At 42.7% G+C, this 15,000-nt stretch overlaps 1 protein-coding gene and 1 long non-coding RNA gene across 3 annotated transcripts in view; both read left to right on the forward strand.

Annotated features, from left to right (window-relative positions):
• The window catches only part of LOC137999282 (uncharacterized), a 59,662-nt gene extending 57,886 nt beyond the window's left edge, over positions 1-1,776 (forward strand). The window contains exons 4-5 of one of the 2 annotated variants that reach the window (XR_011122941.1): positions 630-836; positions 1,135-1,776. Coding sequence is in view for 1 of the 2 variants with exons in the window: in XM_068845119.1 (XP_068701220.1) it covers positions 630-771 (142 nt within the window). In the remaining variant the exon portion in view is untranslated. Of the gene's footprint in view, positions 1-629; positions 1,051-1,134 lie in introns of those variants that run through there. The other variant, XM_068845119.1, reaches the window with a different exon arrangement.
• An 8,339-nt stretch (positions 1,777-10,115) lies between these two features.
• LOC137999283 (uncharacterized) lies at positions 10,116-11,492 on the forward strand. Its single transcript, XR_011122944.1, has 2 exons — positions 10,116-10,197; positions 11,378-11,492. It is a non-coding gene; the product is annotated as an uncharacterized lncRNA (long non-coding RNA).
• The last annotated feature ends 3,508 nt before the right edge of the window (positions 11,493-15,000 follow it).

Raw genomic sequence — 15,000 nt, forward strand, 5'->3', positions numbered from 1 at the left:
TGCTGTCTTTCTTCATGGGAAACATTTTACGGCCATGGTATCAGAACTCGATGTTTGGTCATACCCAGTTTGTCACACACCGTATTTAACACCTCCGCTTAAAAAAGAAAGGCAAGTGAGCGTGATTGTTTCAGAGTGGTACTATTAGAAAAAAAAATTCATTCAATCACAATGTAATTACCAACAAGTAGGCTTGCAAGCATATACACTGTACTAGTAATAAACCACTTCCAAATAATGAACATTTGAATCTGTTGTAGAATGAATGCGTAGCAATTTGCATGTGATGCCAGTTAAAAAGGTTACAATGCCATGTGTCAGCAAATGAAGTGTGATGTCTTCCTCCAATCCTCGACACCAGAAAACTTGTGGTATCATAACAATACTAACAATAAATAAAAAAACAAAAGCTTCTGCAGTTGTAACTCCTTTAAAGAAACATTTCTCAAGGGAACTAGAATGTCACCTGCGAGATCGAAAGGACCTTGTGTTCCTTCAATTTGCATAACTACCATTTATGCGCTAAAAACAAGTCGGTTATGCTTATGTCACGTAATTCGCTGTGGCATATATTCACTATTTTTGCAAGGTAATACTCAGCACATGTATTTACTTTTTGTTTCTTTTAGCTTTACAAAGACTGAATGGATACCAAAGAAGTCGAAACAAAACAACTTCCTCATCAAGTTGCCTTATCGAACCTGCCTCTCTGGGACACCAGGACACATTAAACTTGATTTGTGTCTATCTTCTTCTCAGCCATCAGCTTAACAGTGATTGTAAACTGAGAGTCGAATTCAGAACAACCTTAGATTAATTGGATAAGTCGCATAAAGGTACGGTTGCCCACAAGGGTCACTACGCATTATTTCACAACATATTTCGAATTATTAAGTACGCTTTTCAAATAGTGCACAACACATTCCAAATTCTTTGAAACACATTTTCAATTCACTACAAATTCTGAAATCTTCGCAACACATTTCAAAATGTTTGCAACACATTTTGAAATCTTCGCAACACATTCGCCCTAGTACCCCAAGTGTTGGCTCCTCCTCCTTCCATCGACGCCATGTTTTGTTCCATGTGTGGAGAGTCTTTGCAAGTTTTGTTCAAATTGTGTCTTAAATGCAGGAAGGATCTCGCAAATAACAAAGACATAAAGGTGCGAGATGAAACCAGCGGCAAGAAGACTCTTTTAAAGAATTTAAAGAAACGAAATAGAAACAACGGGCCACGTTTTTCAGAAATAAATGTGGTAGAGGAAAAGGGAGCGGCAAACAGCAGGAAGATCTCAGTGATATTGTCAAGATTAATATCGGTATTATGGTACCGGATAGCGGTCAGCTAAGGAGAGTGCGAGGAAAAAGAGTAGTGGTTTAGGATACTTCACCTCACTTTTGACGGTTGAAAATGGAGCGTTCTGATTGGTCGATTCCAATTTGGGCGGGACATGCCAACGCGTATGTTAGGGGGACATTCAAACCATGACGTTACAAACACGTGACGCTCTCCCGACCCTCAGGAAACAGGTTGGGGTGTTTTGCGTCAGGAAATTCGAATTGGGGGGGTATTACATAGACCCAAGCCCCTCACGATTAAAGTTAAAAAAAAAAAAACAACAATAAGACAGGATCGTTTCTTTCTGAATCAAACGGTTTAATAACTAGAATCATAAAGGAGTATGTACAACAAGAAGGAAAAAAAGCATAAAATACGGTCACACCAAGAATGGGTGCCCCGTAACAAATATTTGCAATATATACAAGACATGGAGTAGAGTCTCCTTAAAGTCACCCCAGTTCCGTAGGGTCCCTACTCAGTCCACACACAAAAGTTGGTGCCCTGCACACGCACCCTGCAACTTGTCAGATTAAAATTTGAGGAGCTCCTCGAAGGAAATCTCCTCAAAACAGGACATGTCTGCAAAGAACTCAGCAGCCACACAAGATCCAACACAGTCTTCACGTTCAAACTGCGCAGCCACACGAGCCAGATCCAAATCCGGTCCTGGACGAACCACTACTTCCCGAATAGCGTTTTGAATGCGCTGTTCACGCTCCAAGGCCGCTTGACGCTGTTCATGGTCTACCTCCGCTCACGCCTGAGAACGAGTGTGATTCGCCCGCACGCTCCGCAATACGATTTGTGCAGCATCAACCACGGGTTCCTCATCCTCCTCTGGCGCTGCTGGGGGTCGTCGCGGCCGTTGTGCGAGACGTGTGGATGGTCGCGCCGGTTCGGGGCGGGGTGGTACTAGGTCGTTTAGTTCCGCTACCACGTCGGAAGCAATGGACGATGATCCTGCAGGAGAGGCACGAAGCAATAACTCGTCTAGCCGGTCGGCGGCGTCGGATAGATCCGACGGCCAATACGGGGATGCAGGAGGAGCCAAGCGGTCTACACGCGCCAAGCCTTCTCTCAGGTAGGGAGGCGTAGGAGGCCGGAGGCCGTACTTACGTACGAGCCATCCACCACCTGCCGTATCAATGACATGCGACGGACGGGCATCGGTTCCCAAACCTTCAAGCAAACACAAACCCGGCAGACTTCTCCGATGTGTATAGTAATTTCGTTGGTTGCATTCACGAAGTTGTTCGAGGTGGGTTTGGCGATATTGTCGGCCGTATTCACGAATTTGTTGTTGGTGGCTCTCCCTGTACTGTCTTTTGTATTCTCGGAGCCTTGCTTTGTTTGCCCGGTAATAGGCTCTTTTTTGCTCCCGAATTCGCTCCCTGTTCGCCTCCCGATCCCTTGCTTGTCGTTGTTGTTGAACACTCCCCATTCTCGCTGTAAATAAAGAGTCACAATGACGAGGTGAATGGAAAAAAAAGATAAAAGCATTTAATGAGAGAAAAAGAAATAAATAACGAGTTCCTAAGAGAAAAAAAATCCCACCTGAACTTGTTGCTTCTCGGCTGGCTAGACGAGCGCGAGCCTCGGTCAAGAGATCCTTAGCCATTTCAGACATTGACAAGCTTCCACTTGGCACCAAAAGCTGATGTTGTGCCTGAAGTTCCCGAGCACATTTTTTCGCCTGGCGAGAACGGCAAGGGTACTCGTGGATTTGGGGTCGATGTCCGGCTGCATAGAGTTTCTTGGACTCCTGGATCTCTGCTCGATGTCATTCACGATATCGTTTCTTTTGAGCAAGAACTTTATCGCGGTTCGCCTGCTTCCATGCACGGACACGCTCACGTGTCCTTTGTTGTTTTGTGGTAGCATCCATGTCCGTGAAAAAAGAGAGACTCTCGAAAAGAATTATCTTTTAAAGAATGGTTTAAACGACAGAGAGCCTTCTTTCTTCTCCAACAGAAAAAACACAGGTTGCCAACTGCAGCGTTGCCACGTCTTTTCGCGCCAAGGAAAAATTGGTCCGAACACTCCCGTCCCTGAGGTTGTTTTAGTTTTTTAACGTCATCATGTACATGTGTCGAATCAGATGAATGAATCGTACACAGCAGAAACGAGACGGTCAAGCTGAGGGTTGCCGGTTCGAGGTTGAATGATTGGATTTTCTATTTTTTTTCTAGTCATGGACGAAACCATTTTTTTTTTCATGGGTTCATCTACAAAGAATGCGTCTTGAGTATAAACCCCTCATAAAGTCAAGGTCAAGGAATCTTGAGTAGAGGTCTCTCTCAAGGTCAAGTTCAAAATCAAACTCAAGCGCTTTACGGACTGTTCGGAATGATTTTTTACAGCCAAAAAAGGATGGGAAACATTTCAGACCATTTTAGAACATTCGCTGGAACATAAAAAATGGAAGTTCATGAGGAACAGTATGCAAGTTGTTTTTTTTGAGCACGTGCTTGGTTCAATGTCACTTCATGAACATCACGCAGATCATCAAATCAAAGCTCTTAGGAATGAAAAAAAAAAATCGGAATTAAAAGTTCGGAAAGATGGGTTTAAAAAAGTCATGGAGGATATTTCTTTTTTAACCAAATCCGAAAAAAAATATTGTGAAGGTCACCCGCATTCTCCCAGGGAAGAAAAAAAACACACAACGGAAAAAAAAGAGCATGCAACCTAAACACAAGTTCTTTCTTGTGGTCACATATATTTACAAACGTTCTGAAACTACTTACAAGTTCAAAAAAACGTCTATGTACAACTATTTACAGGGAGTTTAAAAAAGTCATGGAGGATATTTGTGTTTTAACCAAATGCGCAAAAAATTGTGAAGGTCACCCGCATTCTCCCAGGGAAGAAAAAAAAACAACGGAAAAAAAAAGAGCATGCAAGCTAAACACAAGTTCTTTCTTTTCGTCACATATATTTACAAACGTTCTGAAACTATTTACAACTATTTACAGCGAAAAAAATGGTTTAAAAAACTCCCTAAAAATTTCACATAGGAGTCTTTTTTTATCTGCAACCTCCTCGGAAAAGAAAAAAAGAACGGAAAATAAAGCATGCAAACGAAACGTAAACAAAAGTTGTCATATTTACAAGATTTCTAAGAAAGTCGACAAAACTATTTACAAAAACATATTTACAGGTTGAAAAACTATTTACAAGTTTACCTCCATCGAGGCATGAACAAAAGACCTCGAGGGCAAAGGCCGTACTACAAATAAATTCTCGGGTCTGCTATTTTGTGATAGAACCCAGATCGGGAACAACGGAACTGTCTGCTTTTGATTCTCGAGGGCTACGATTCCGGATGACCGCATTTCCTGTCCAAGGACAGATGGCTAGCTTTTCTACGAGAAAAAAGATAGAAAGAAACAACATGAGTCTCCTTGATCACAATCGTCAGATAAGGGTTGTAGGTAAAACTCACCAATCTCCTCCGCCAGGGCTTTCATGTTATCCCTGTGCTCCATCTTTTCTTTTAACTTTAAAATGAGCTCTTGGAGTTCTGGCGGAAGGACGTCCCACCAGCTCTCCATCGTGAAAATCTGGGCTTCTTGGACTCAAATGCACTATTTTATACCGATCAGGCGACCTCGTTTTCAACTGCACTTTTTTTGCGGAGGGTCTGGGGTGGGACTCTCTCGTGGGATTGAGAACCCTCTATCTACCTTTAGTTTCAGAGCCCTTGGAGGACCCATTCAAGTCCTACTTTAAAAAAAAAAAAAAAAAGACATAGATCCGTCATAAAGAACCATCATAAAGAACTCATAGATCCGTCATAAAGAACTCAAATAAAACAACGTTTAATGAGAAGAACAAGGCGTGTTTTACATGCAGTCGGGACAAAATCCTACTTTAAAAAAAAAAAAAAAAGACATAGATCCGTCATAAAGAACTCACAGATCCGTCATAAAGAACTCAAATAAAACAACGTTTAATGAGAAGAACAAGGCGTGTTTTACATGCAGTCGGGACAAAATCGAAAGTGTCTATAGTGTGGTAGGGTGGACATCGACCGTAGACAGGTCCTGGGCTTCTGAGTGGCTAGAAATCGTTGGGTCCGTTCATGATGGATGTAGCGAGTATCGTGATCCAGCCCCCTTTGATCATGCATCCACTGTACAAAGTGATAACATTCCACTTGAGGGCAATGAAGCTGTAGAGGGTGCTCGTGTTGTCCGCAAGAAGCTACAGAACTGAGACGCGGGAGATCCTTGAATTTCGGGACACCCAAAGGTTCCAAATCGATGTGAGGCATCCCCCAGCTCGTCAACCATCGCCGTTGGATCAAACTCCCTTTGTAAGCCACTAGAGACCGCTCCGAGGTCTTGTGTTGTTTGTAGAGGTCTTTGGCATCCGTTTTCAACTCATGAGCCAGATGGTACAAATTTTGTGGATAGTACGAGAGGCTGTGGATGTGGGTTGTACAGTCATACGCCGTTCGTCGATCTTTAGGGGAGAGATCGTGCCAAGGTACGGAACGTTTGTAATGAATCGATCCCCTGTGTTGACCCGTCCAATCGCACCAGTAAAGTTCCCTAGGAAGAAATTGGTCTCCCAGACAAAATCCTTCTAGGTCGATCACTAGACATGCTTTATTGAGAAGGTGGGTCCTCTTTGTCTTCGGTGTCATACGGGGGTCGGAGAGGGACCTTGAGGTCGTCGGCCCATCGGAAGAGGTAGCGACACTCATTGCAATTCCGATCGGGTTCCCAAGTCGCCAAAGCTTCGAGAGGCAATTGATCCTTTTAGTATATGCAACAAAAACACAGCAAGCGATCTAGCAGGATGTCCAAGCATCGATAGCACACTTCCAGTGTCGTATCACTCTTTTGTAGTCCGATTGTCTTTGTATTGCAGTGGGACATCAAGATCGTCTGCTTTCTGGAGAAGGTAGGGAACAAATCGGCACTCACGACAATTTTGATGGAGAACCCAAGTCGTCAGGTCAATGAGCTCTGTTCCTTCGTCTTTGTCTTCTTTGCAGCCCTCACACAAGAGAGCGTCCAGCAACAAGTCTATACGTCTACAGCACCTCTCCAAGCTCATGACAACCTGACGGTTCTCGCTGGCGTGACTCTTTATATACCCAAGGGTGTTGACGTGGACCGAAGCTGACGCCACTTTCTAAAGACCAATGACAGAGCAGCCGGAATGGGACTGACCTTGAATGTCCTTGACGCCACTCTGAGGACCCAATGACAGGGTCGCCTGAATGTGGCACCATCCTCAAGAACCAATCACAGGCCCTGGAATGTGACATCACGTGCTGCTGTCCAACCATAAATACGCGAGACACACTTCATTCGTTGTCAGTTGTCTTGAGAAGAAGAAGATGAGCATCTCTTGGAAGTACGGAGACCTGTCGCCTGCTCGCTATCTGTTTCAAGAAGAGGAGGGGAAGAAGAAGTAACCATCGAAACGTTCTCGTGCTAGCCAGAAACACGATGTCGTCCGCGAAGCAGCTGAACCCCCCGCCAAGATCATGAAGGACGCCAAGGAAATCCGCCGTCAAAAAGATGCAGAGCGGCGTAAGAAAAAGCGGGAAGAGAAAAAGAAACGAGATGAAGCGGAGTTGAACAAAGCCGCAGAGACCTTGGACGCTCTGGTCACCTCAGACCCCCCACCTACAGAGACGGTGGCGTGGACACCCAGAACTCTTAGCGTCAGTCCCTGATTTAGAGGACTTGCCCAGCTACGAAGAGATGATGCAACCCTTACTTCCTACCCAAGGATCTGTAGTGGTGACCCCTGAGGAGGTGAAACCAGAACCTCAAGAACCGGCCGTTGTGACTCCTATGGAGCCACGACCTGACTTAGAACCTGGTGCCGTCTTGGAACCCCGACCGGAACCATCCCCAGAGCCCAAGGTACCTTTGTGTCCGTACCACGAGACTCCTTTAGGCGAGAACCAGACCCGAGGGGATCCGTCCTTCTGATACGTCTTTTGTAAAGAGTGCGATGAGGTGTGTCCCTTTTGGGTGATGGGTGTGGATCGAGCCTACGAATGGCAGGCTGATGTACCACCACAACTCTATCACGACATCAAGAAAGGACCATGGCACTGTTTTTGTGGGGAGAAAACTAAAGTGGTACGAACGATGAACCGTGATTCCCCTAATGTGGGACGCTTTTTCTTGATGTGTTGCCAGAACATGCCCTGCCGGTTCTTCCAATGGTTAGACCGTGAATGGTCGGACCAGATCTTTCAGCACCGATGGCAAGAAGCCAGAAAGAATGGCTGGAAAGGAGAACGGGAGGAAAAAGACAGTGGGTTGCTCAAAGTGAACGCTCCATTGGACCCTCATCAAGCCAGAAAAAAACAAGAGTTGGAGAATGAAACGGTGGTGATCCGCTTATCATACGTGGCAAACCCTTAAAAAGCATCATCCACAGGACATCCCTACCATTCTGGAGTTGACGACGCGTTGGCTCGTCACCAAAACATGCCGCCGTGTCGCCACCACACCCATCGTGAGTGCCTACACGGATCCTCAGACCCCAGGTTCATTGGGTGGTGTCGCTCGGTACGCTCAAGCTCAAGGATTGACGCAGAAGGGAGCCTTACGAGAATTGCAAGAGGAATTGGCCTACACACTGCATCGCCCTGTTCCACGATGGTTCAAGACACTCCCGGTCTTGGTGTTTCACAAGGACGAACAATGGCAAGCCGATCTCGTGGAGGTGCAACCTCTCAAACGATGGAATGGTGGGCATCGCTATCTCTTGACGGTCATCGATGTGTTGTCCAAATATGCTTGGGTGGTCCCTGTGAAGAACAAGACAGGCACCGCAGTCACTCAAGCTTTTGAAAATGTGTTACGACAAGGACAAAAACCTCAACTTTGCAGACGGATCTGGGCAAAGAGTTTTACAATGCTCCGTTTCGTCGGATGTTGCAACGAGAAGGGATCCAACTCTTTTCGACGCACGGGGATGCCAAAGCATCCATAGTGGAACGCTTCAATCGTACGTCGAAAGAACGCATGTATCGGTATTTTACCGCACGAAATACTCGTCGAACGTACCTGAACATGTTACCTCAATTGTTAAACAGGTACAACCAGACCCGTCATCGAAGTATTGGCATGGCCCCACAAGGCGTCACCGATGACAACGAACGCGTTGTATGGACCAAACTGTATGGAAAACGTTTGAAATGACGCCCTCGACCTAAACTCAAGGTGGGCGATCGTGTGCTTTTTAGTAAGAAACATCGTCTGTTCAAGAAAGGCTATCTCCCTGGTTGGACGGAAGAAGTCTTTTTTGTGAGACGTGTGGTGCGAGGACCTGTGGTTACTTATCACTTGGAAGAATGGGATGGCACGCCCTTAGAAGGGAGTTTTTACGAGCAAGATTTCCAAAAAGTCACCGTGCCAGACGACGCTTTGTTCCGAGTGGAAGAGATTTTACAACGACGTGGACACGCGGTGAAAGTCCGATGGTTGGGCTGGCCCCCAAAATACGATAGTTGCTCTCCTCTTGCTAAAGGAGGTCTTAAGGTTGTTTTATTTTCTCCAAAGTGCCCGTGGAACTGAACAATTAAAACGATTTTATTTTGTAGAAGGAATGTGATGGTGTCCTGCAAATTTTTGTCATGCTGGGCCCTTGGCAGAATGTTAAATTCTCACGGACAGTGATTTGCGAATTTAGAGATCTAAAGTTCGAAGAATATATTGCAGCTTCTACTGAAGCTACATTAATTATACAGGAATGCGTTGTGACTGATTCACAACAATCTTTAAACAATGATTTTTTGTTCAGGTTTTTTTCTAACGATGTTGGTCTTTGGGCCTGGAGCACGTAGTTCACCGCTGCTTTGGTAGATCTCACTTTAGTAATACCTTTAAATTACCTAAACGGTCTTGCGACTGTTCTGTTACCGCCAATTTGTGATCATGCAAGACATGGTTTCGGTTTTCCACACAAAACTCATCAGTTCGCGGGTTGGCTTTATACTGACCAGCTATTTTCTTGGAACTTGAACATTACACGTTACTCGCGTAGGGCATCAGAAATTCTAGCCTTCTCAGTGGCTTCAGAGTGCAAACAATGACGGTGTTTCCATGCTTTTTGGGGTGATAAAAGCACTTTTTGGGTAAAAGAAATTGAAGAGTTTTGTTAAAGATTCCGTTAGGACTGACACCGCAAAACCTATGAAACATAACATAACATAAGACCTTTATTTACACACGATTGGATTTAAAGCTTACAAGCTTGTGGGGTCGTGTGAAACCATGAAACCATTGACACCACAAAACCTATGAAACCACGAAACCATTGACACCGCAAAACCTCTGCAACTGTAAAACCATTGGCACCACGAAACCTATCAAACCATGAAACCCATGACTCCATGAAACCCATAAAAGCATGAAACCACTGACACCATGAAAATAATGAAACTATCGACACCACGAAACCCATGAAACCAAGAAACCATTGACATCACGAAACCTATGAAACCACGAAACACATGAAACTATGAAACCATTAAAGCCATGAAACCTAGGAAACCATGAAACCACTGACAACAAGAAACCATGAAACCGTTGACACCACGAAACTGTAAAACCATGAAACCACTGACACCGCGAAACCTATGAAACCAGACAGAGCTGAAAAACGACTGCGCATGCGCCAGATAGGGAGCACAAATCGTGCATGAGATTGCATGAGAACTCTTGACGGTGTGAATTTTGGAAGTGAGATCGTGGTGATTTAATTTAAGGAGACACATCAGTAATATATTTGTGTGGAATTTTTGGACCTTGAGATCCAAACCCAGTTAAATTTGTTTGGGAATATGCGCTGCAGAAACTAACCGAGGCTACGGTGAGTGTTCCATATTTGTTTTTGAAGCATGAAGTGTTCACAACGTTTGGTTAAGTTTGCACACTAGGGTATTGCCCATGCAATCTCTACAGTTTTCATCGACAAGATAATTTGGGCAGGGTTTTCTGAAATCACCTTTACAATCAATCATACATGTATTTACAATGCGTTAATTAAACGTAACATGTTCTAAGAGCATTATTTGAAAGTTGTCAACCTTCTCCTTGAACCAAGGCAGCAGTTCATTTAGAGTGCTGCCACTCTGCAATAGCCACTTAACCTCCTGACTGCCCCCATAAAGGCAGCTGTCTAAAAGAAAACACCTTGCCAACTTGTGAAGTTGGAATGAACACAAGTACTGGCCAGAACTACATAGAAAATATTGAAGTTCTTTGTCCCTGTCTCAGGGCATTTCTTCAATGAAAAGGTAAATTGGTTGCAATACTGGCCTCTGAGATTACACTCAGAAGAAGTTCTAGTTGCACAGTAGTGTGATCAATAACATTGTTTAATTTATTGCCATAGTGAGGCTTGATTACAGAATCATAAATACTTGCCACCAAAATACCCTGTGCAATCAACTGATACACCCATGTTCGGGAGACTGTTGGCCTGTTAATTAATGGAACATCCATATATTAGGAAACGAACAATTTGTTAAATAAAAGTGCAAAGTCCAGGCCCTGCTTCCTGTTAATCCTAGGATTATTGACTGGGAAATACTGCTTCAAAGTGGCACCCGAGTGACTTAATTGTAGTCTAGCTTCCACAATCGCCAAATAATAATGATCTATCATTATTATAATAATACAACAGACTTGGTGTCAACATGTATGTCAAAACTTGGAAGATGGTATTTTTCTTTCCCCCTTGACTGGCCATTATTTGCAAATCTATGTTCAACCCAACGTCCAAGGCAAAATTATGGTTAGACTCAAATTTAAGAACATGTGTTAAGGCAAACAGTTAAGGATCATTGGTTTATGTGTGGTTTATAGTATGTTTATATGGTTAGCTCATCATGTTTTCTTTGTCTTGGTTGTGTAATAAGAATGACTTTTTGTACTAATTTTCACAGCCCCCATAAAAACTGATATGTGCAGTTTCCTGTGTCTAGGAAAATAGCATTGTAATATGCATCTCATGGACAATAACATTCATTTTCGTTTTTTGTCCTTAGGGAGATGGATCCACCTGGTATTATTTGCGGCAGTTTTGTGAAATATTAGCTCTAAAAGGAGCGAGAAGAAATTCAGCCTTTTTTTCTCAGCAATAAACCACAATAATCTTATTGAGTTCACTTTGTCCATGTTGGTAGTGTGGAACAAAAGACTGGATAAAGTCACTGAGAAATCCAGACAATGCTGTTGAGTTTTAAGCAGTTTCTTTAGTACTCTTCACATTGTCAAACATTTCAGTTTCTTCTTAGAACTGAATACCAGTCCTTAACCTTTTTTCAGTTATGAACTTTTTGGACCAGCACAGAACTTTAAGATGCCACTTTTTTAAATGTTGTACTTATAAAACAAAATGGGGACAACATATTCAAGCAAAAACATCACAAATGCATGTTGTTTGCACCTGCACGCAAACTTTGCCAATGCTTTTGATCTGATGAGTTGCCAACCCAGTAATGCTTCAGATATATGTAGTGACGTCGAAACCCAGAACACCTCCAAACACATTCAATGACAAGTTGTCAGAGAAAAAATTAAAATTAAAAACAAACATCTTCTTGAGCATTGGGACCCACATGGAATAGCCCTTGCATATGTGTATTATACTGATGACTGGATTCCGTCTACTTAATATACAATCATCTTTTTAGGATAATACCACCTACGCCAGTCGGCAGATAATGCTAGAGTGAACTTCTTGCTATACAGCTGAAAATATTAATTGTGTGGAATGCCCCTTTCAGGGATGTTTCCTAGTTGTCTATGCTCTAAAGATTTTGTTCAAACTCATCAAATACAATGTAGCATGCATGTGTGAAATGTCTCAAGTTTAGTTCAGTTTTGCAATATGCACTGTGTTGTCTGAACTGATCCTTGTAAAATTTTTGTAGTTTCTTGTCAATTGTTAAATATGGAAAAAAAGGATTTACTTTCTGAAAGAAAAATAACATTAATGACGTCTCTTGATCAGGTTAGGATCTGATGAGTTTTTATTTTTAAAGGCAAGCAAATCAAGGGGCAAATTAATTTTCTCTGATCTGTTTAATGTCATTAAGTGGGCTTTCCAGGATGAAGCACTTTTTTGCCTGCTCTCTGTGTATCATACAGTGTAGAATCTTTTCACCAATTTATCTCAGTTTCTGTTGGGGCCGGCTTTCATCGCTCTTCCATAAATTTAACAAAAGATGCTGTGTAAAGAGCGAAAGATGTATTTTGCTTTCATGATAATTATAAATTCGTATTAAAATTTGGAGAAACGTGGAGCTCAATTTGCCTAAGTTCTTGGGTCTTTGCATACTCCATTTTAATATCGCTTTCAGCATGCTTGCCAAAATATCTTTTGTAAGCGTGTCACCATTCACCACCCGGTCTATAATTCACCAGTTGTCTTCCTTTGTTGTTCAGAGTATTATAGAGAGTATCTGGAACGTCATAAGGTTTTTCAATGTCTCTTTACCAACACAGTATCCTGTATCGCAACCACTCGGCGAACTAGTCTCCACCGATAAGTTCGAAGCTCTCACCAATTCCACCGGCCGAACATCGCCAAAACAGGGTTTAAGGGAATTTCTGGTCCTCCCCGAAAACCAACAACTGCAAAAACCGTTCGAGAAACTTGCGACAAAAGCCAACACTGTCAAAAAAGTAAGCATTGCAGCGCTCGTTACCTCCATTCACCGTATAGTCACACGAAAGGTGCATTTACCGCATAAAAACAATTTTTACACAATTTGTACACCACTTCAATTTTTGGAAAAACATCAAAACTCGTCAAAAATTGTGACAAAATCCTTATCTTTCAAACAGCGACCTTATTTTTTTGATTTAATCAACAGCTGTCATTTTCCGGCGAACAAATAGAATGAGCGCGCCCTTGAGCCTGCGTTTCGTGCCGCGGATCAGTGACTTGCGCGGTCGTTTTTCAGCTCTGTCATGAAAGCATGAAACCACTGACACCACGAAACCTATGAAACCTTGAAACCAAGGCCGTGAAACCTTTGAAACTATAAAACCATTGACACCACGAAACCTATAAAACCTTGAAACCATTGACCTTTAACCACCTTGGTTAATACTCACACAGGTATTAGAGTATTAACGAAGATGTTTCTACCAAGATCTCCGTGTACCGCAAACCTATGCACACAGACCAGTACCTAAACTTCCAATCAAACCATCATCTACAACGCAAAAGAGCTGTGGTTAACACCCTGATGTTGAGAGCTCAGACCTTGGTTACGGAAAACGATGACAGAACTAGAGAAACACAGCACATCAAGCAAGCTCTAAAAATGAATAACTATCCAGAATGGATGCTAACAATACCACATCCAAAATCTACAACAGAAGACACCGAAGAGCCTCAAAACGAGAAGAAAATCTATGCATCAATGCCATACATCAAAGGAATCTCGGAACGCCTTCAAAGAGCTTTCAAGTCACACGAGGTTACACTTATTCATAAACCCGTCAATTCTGTAAGATCACAATTGGTACGTGTCAAGGACACAACTGTCAATCTCAAGAAATGCGGTACTGTGTACCAGATCCATTGTGAGAAGTGTAACAAGGAGTACGTTGGCAAAACGGCCCGCTCTCTGGAAATCAGAGTGAAAGAACACCAATCAAGAAGTTCATCAGCTATTCACGAGCATTGTCGCCTGGAGGGCCACCCGGTGGACCCAAATAAGACAAAAGTACTATCAACCGAAGTTAACACCTTCAAATGCAGGATAAAAGAAGCTATTCTAATTAAACTTACGAAACCGGCGTTAAACAGAGACAATGGTTACGAATTAGCAGCTATCTATGACACAATTCTAACCCCCAAGAGGCGTTAAAAACCCTTTTTTAAAATTCATCTTTTTAACATTCGTATCATTGACTGATGAAGTCCGGTTGAAAAAATGGACAAAATATTTCATAAGTTTTAACTTTCAGCTCCGAGTTTGTAAAACTTTTTAACTTTTATTATGCTTCCGGAGCAGGAAACAAATGTTTTTGATTGCATATCATTGCTGTTTGAATCAGCAAATTATGTCCCAAAAAACCGACGATATGATTTTTTTCAGTGGTTACCGTGATGCGGTATTTACAATCTTTTCACAATGGCCTCTTGCTGACGCGTGCAAAACACCCCATTATTTCCTTGCAGAAATATCAAATTAATGCGAACGTCATAGTATAGAAAGTTTGTAAAAACATTTTCTTTGAACAGAGAGCATTTCATCATTTGAATCAGTGAATTATGTCCTGAAAAACGAATTATGGCTTTTTTCAGTGTTTGCCGTGGAGCGGTATTTACATTCTTTTCACAATTGCCTCTCTTAAATTGCACCCCTGACATTATCCTAGGAACAGTTGTGGACTACGTGCATTGTTCCCTTGAAGGGGTAATGAAGCTCTTGTTAGAGCTGTGGTTTTCCTCACAGGAAAGCCAAGAACAGCCTTTCGACATTTCAAAGCATGTTGACAAGGACAAAGACGTAGACAGGCGCATTGGTGAAATAAAGGCTCCCAATCGCATTTCTAGATGCCCTCGTTCTATTGAGGGGCAGGGCTCGAAATTAACGAAATAATCCAGTCACATTTTGCGATAAGATACGGAAATTTAGCAAACTATCAT

Source organism: Montipora foliosa, chromosome 4 (assembly GCF_036669935.1).
Source record: "Montipora foliosa isolate CH-2021 chromosome 4, ASM3666993v2, whole genome shotgun sequence".
NCBI classification, from domain to species: Eukaryota; Metazoa; Cnidaria; class Anthozoa; order Scleractinia; family Acroporidae; genus Montipora; species Montipora foliosa.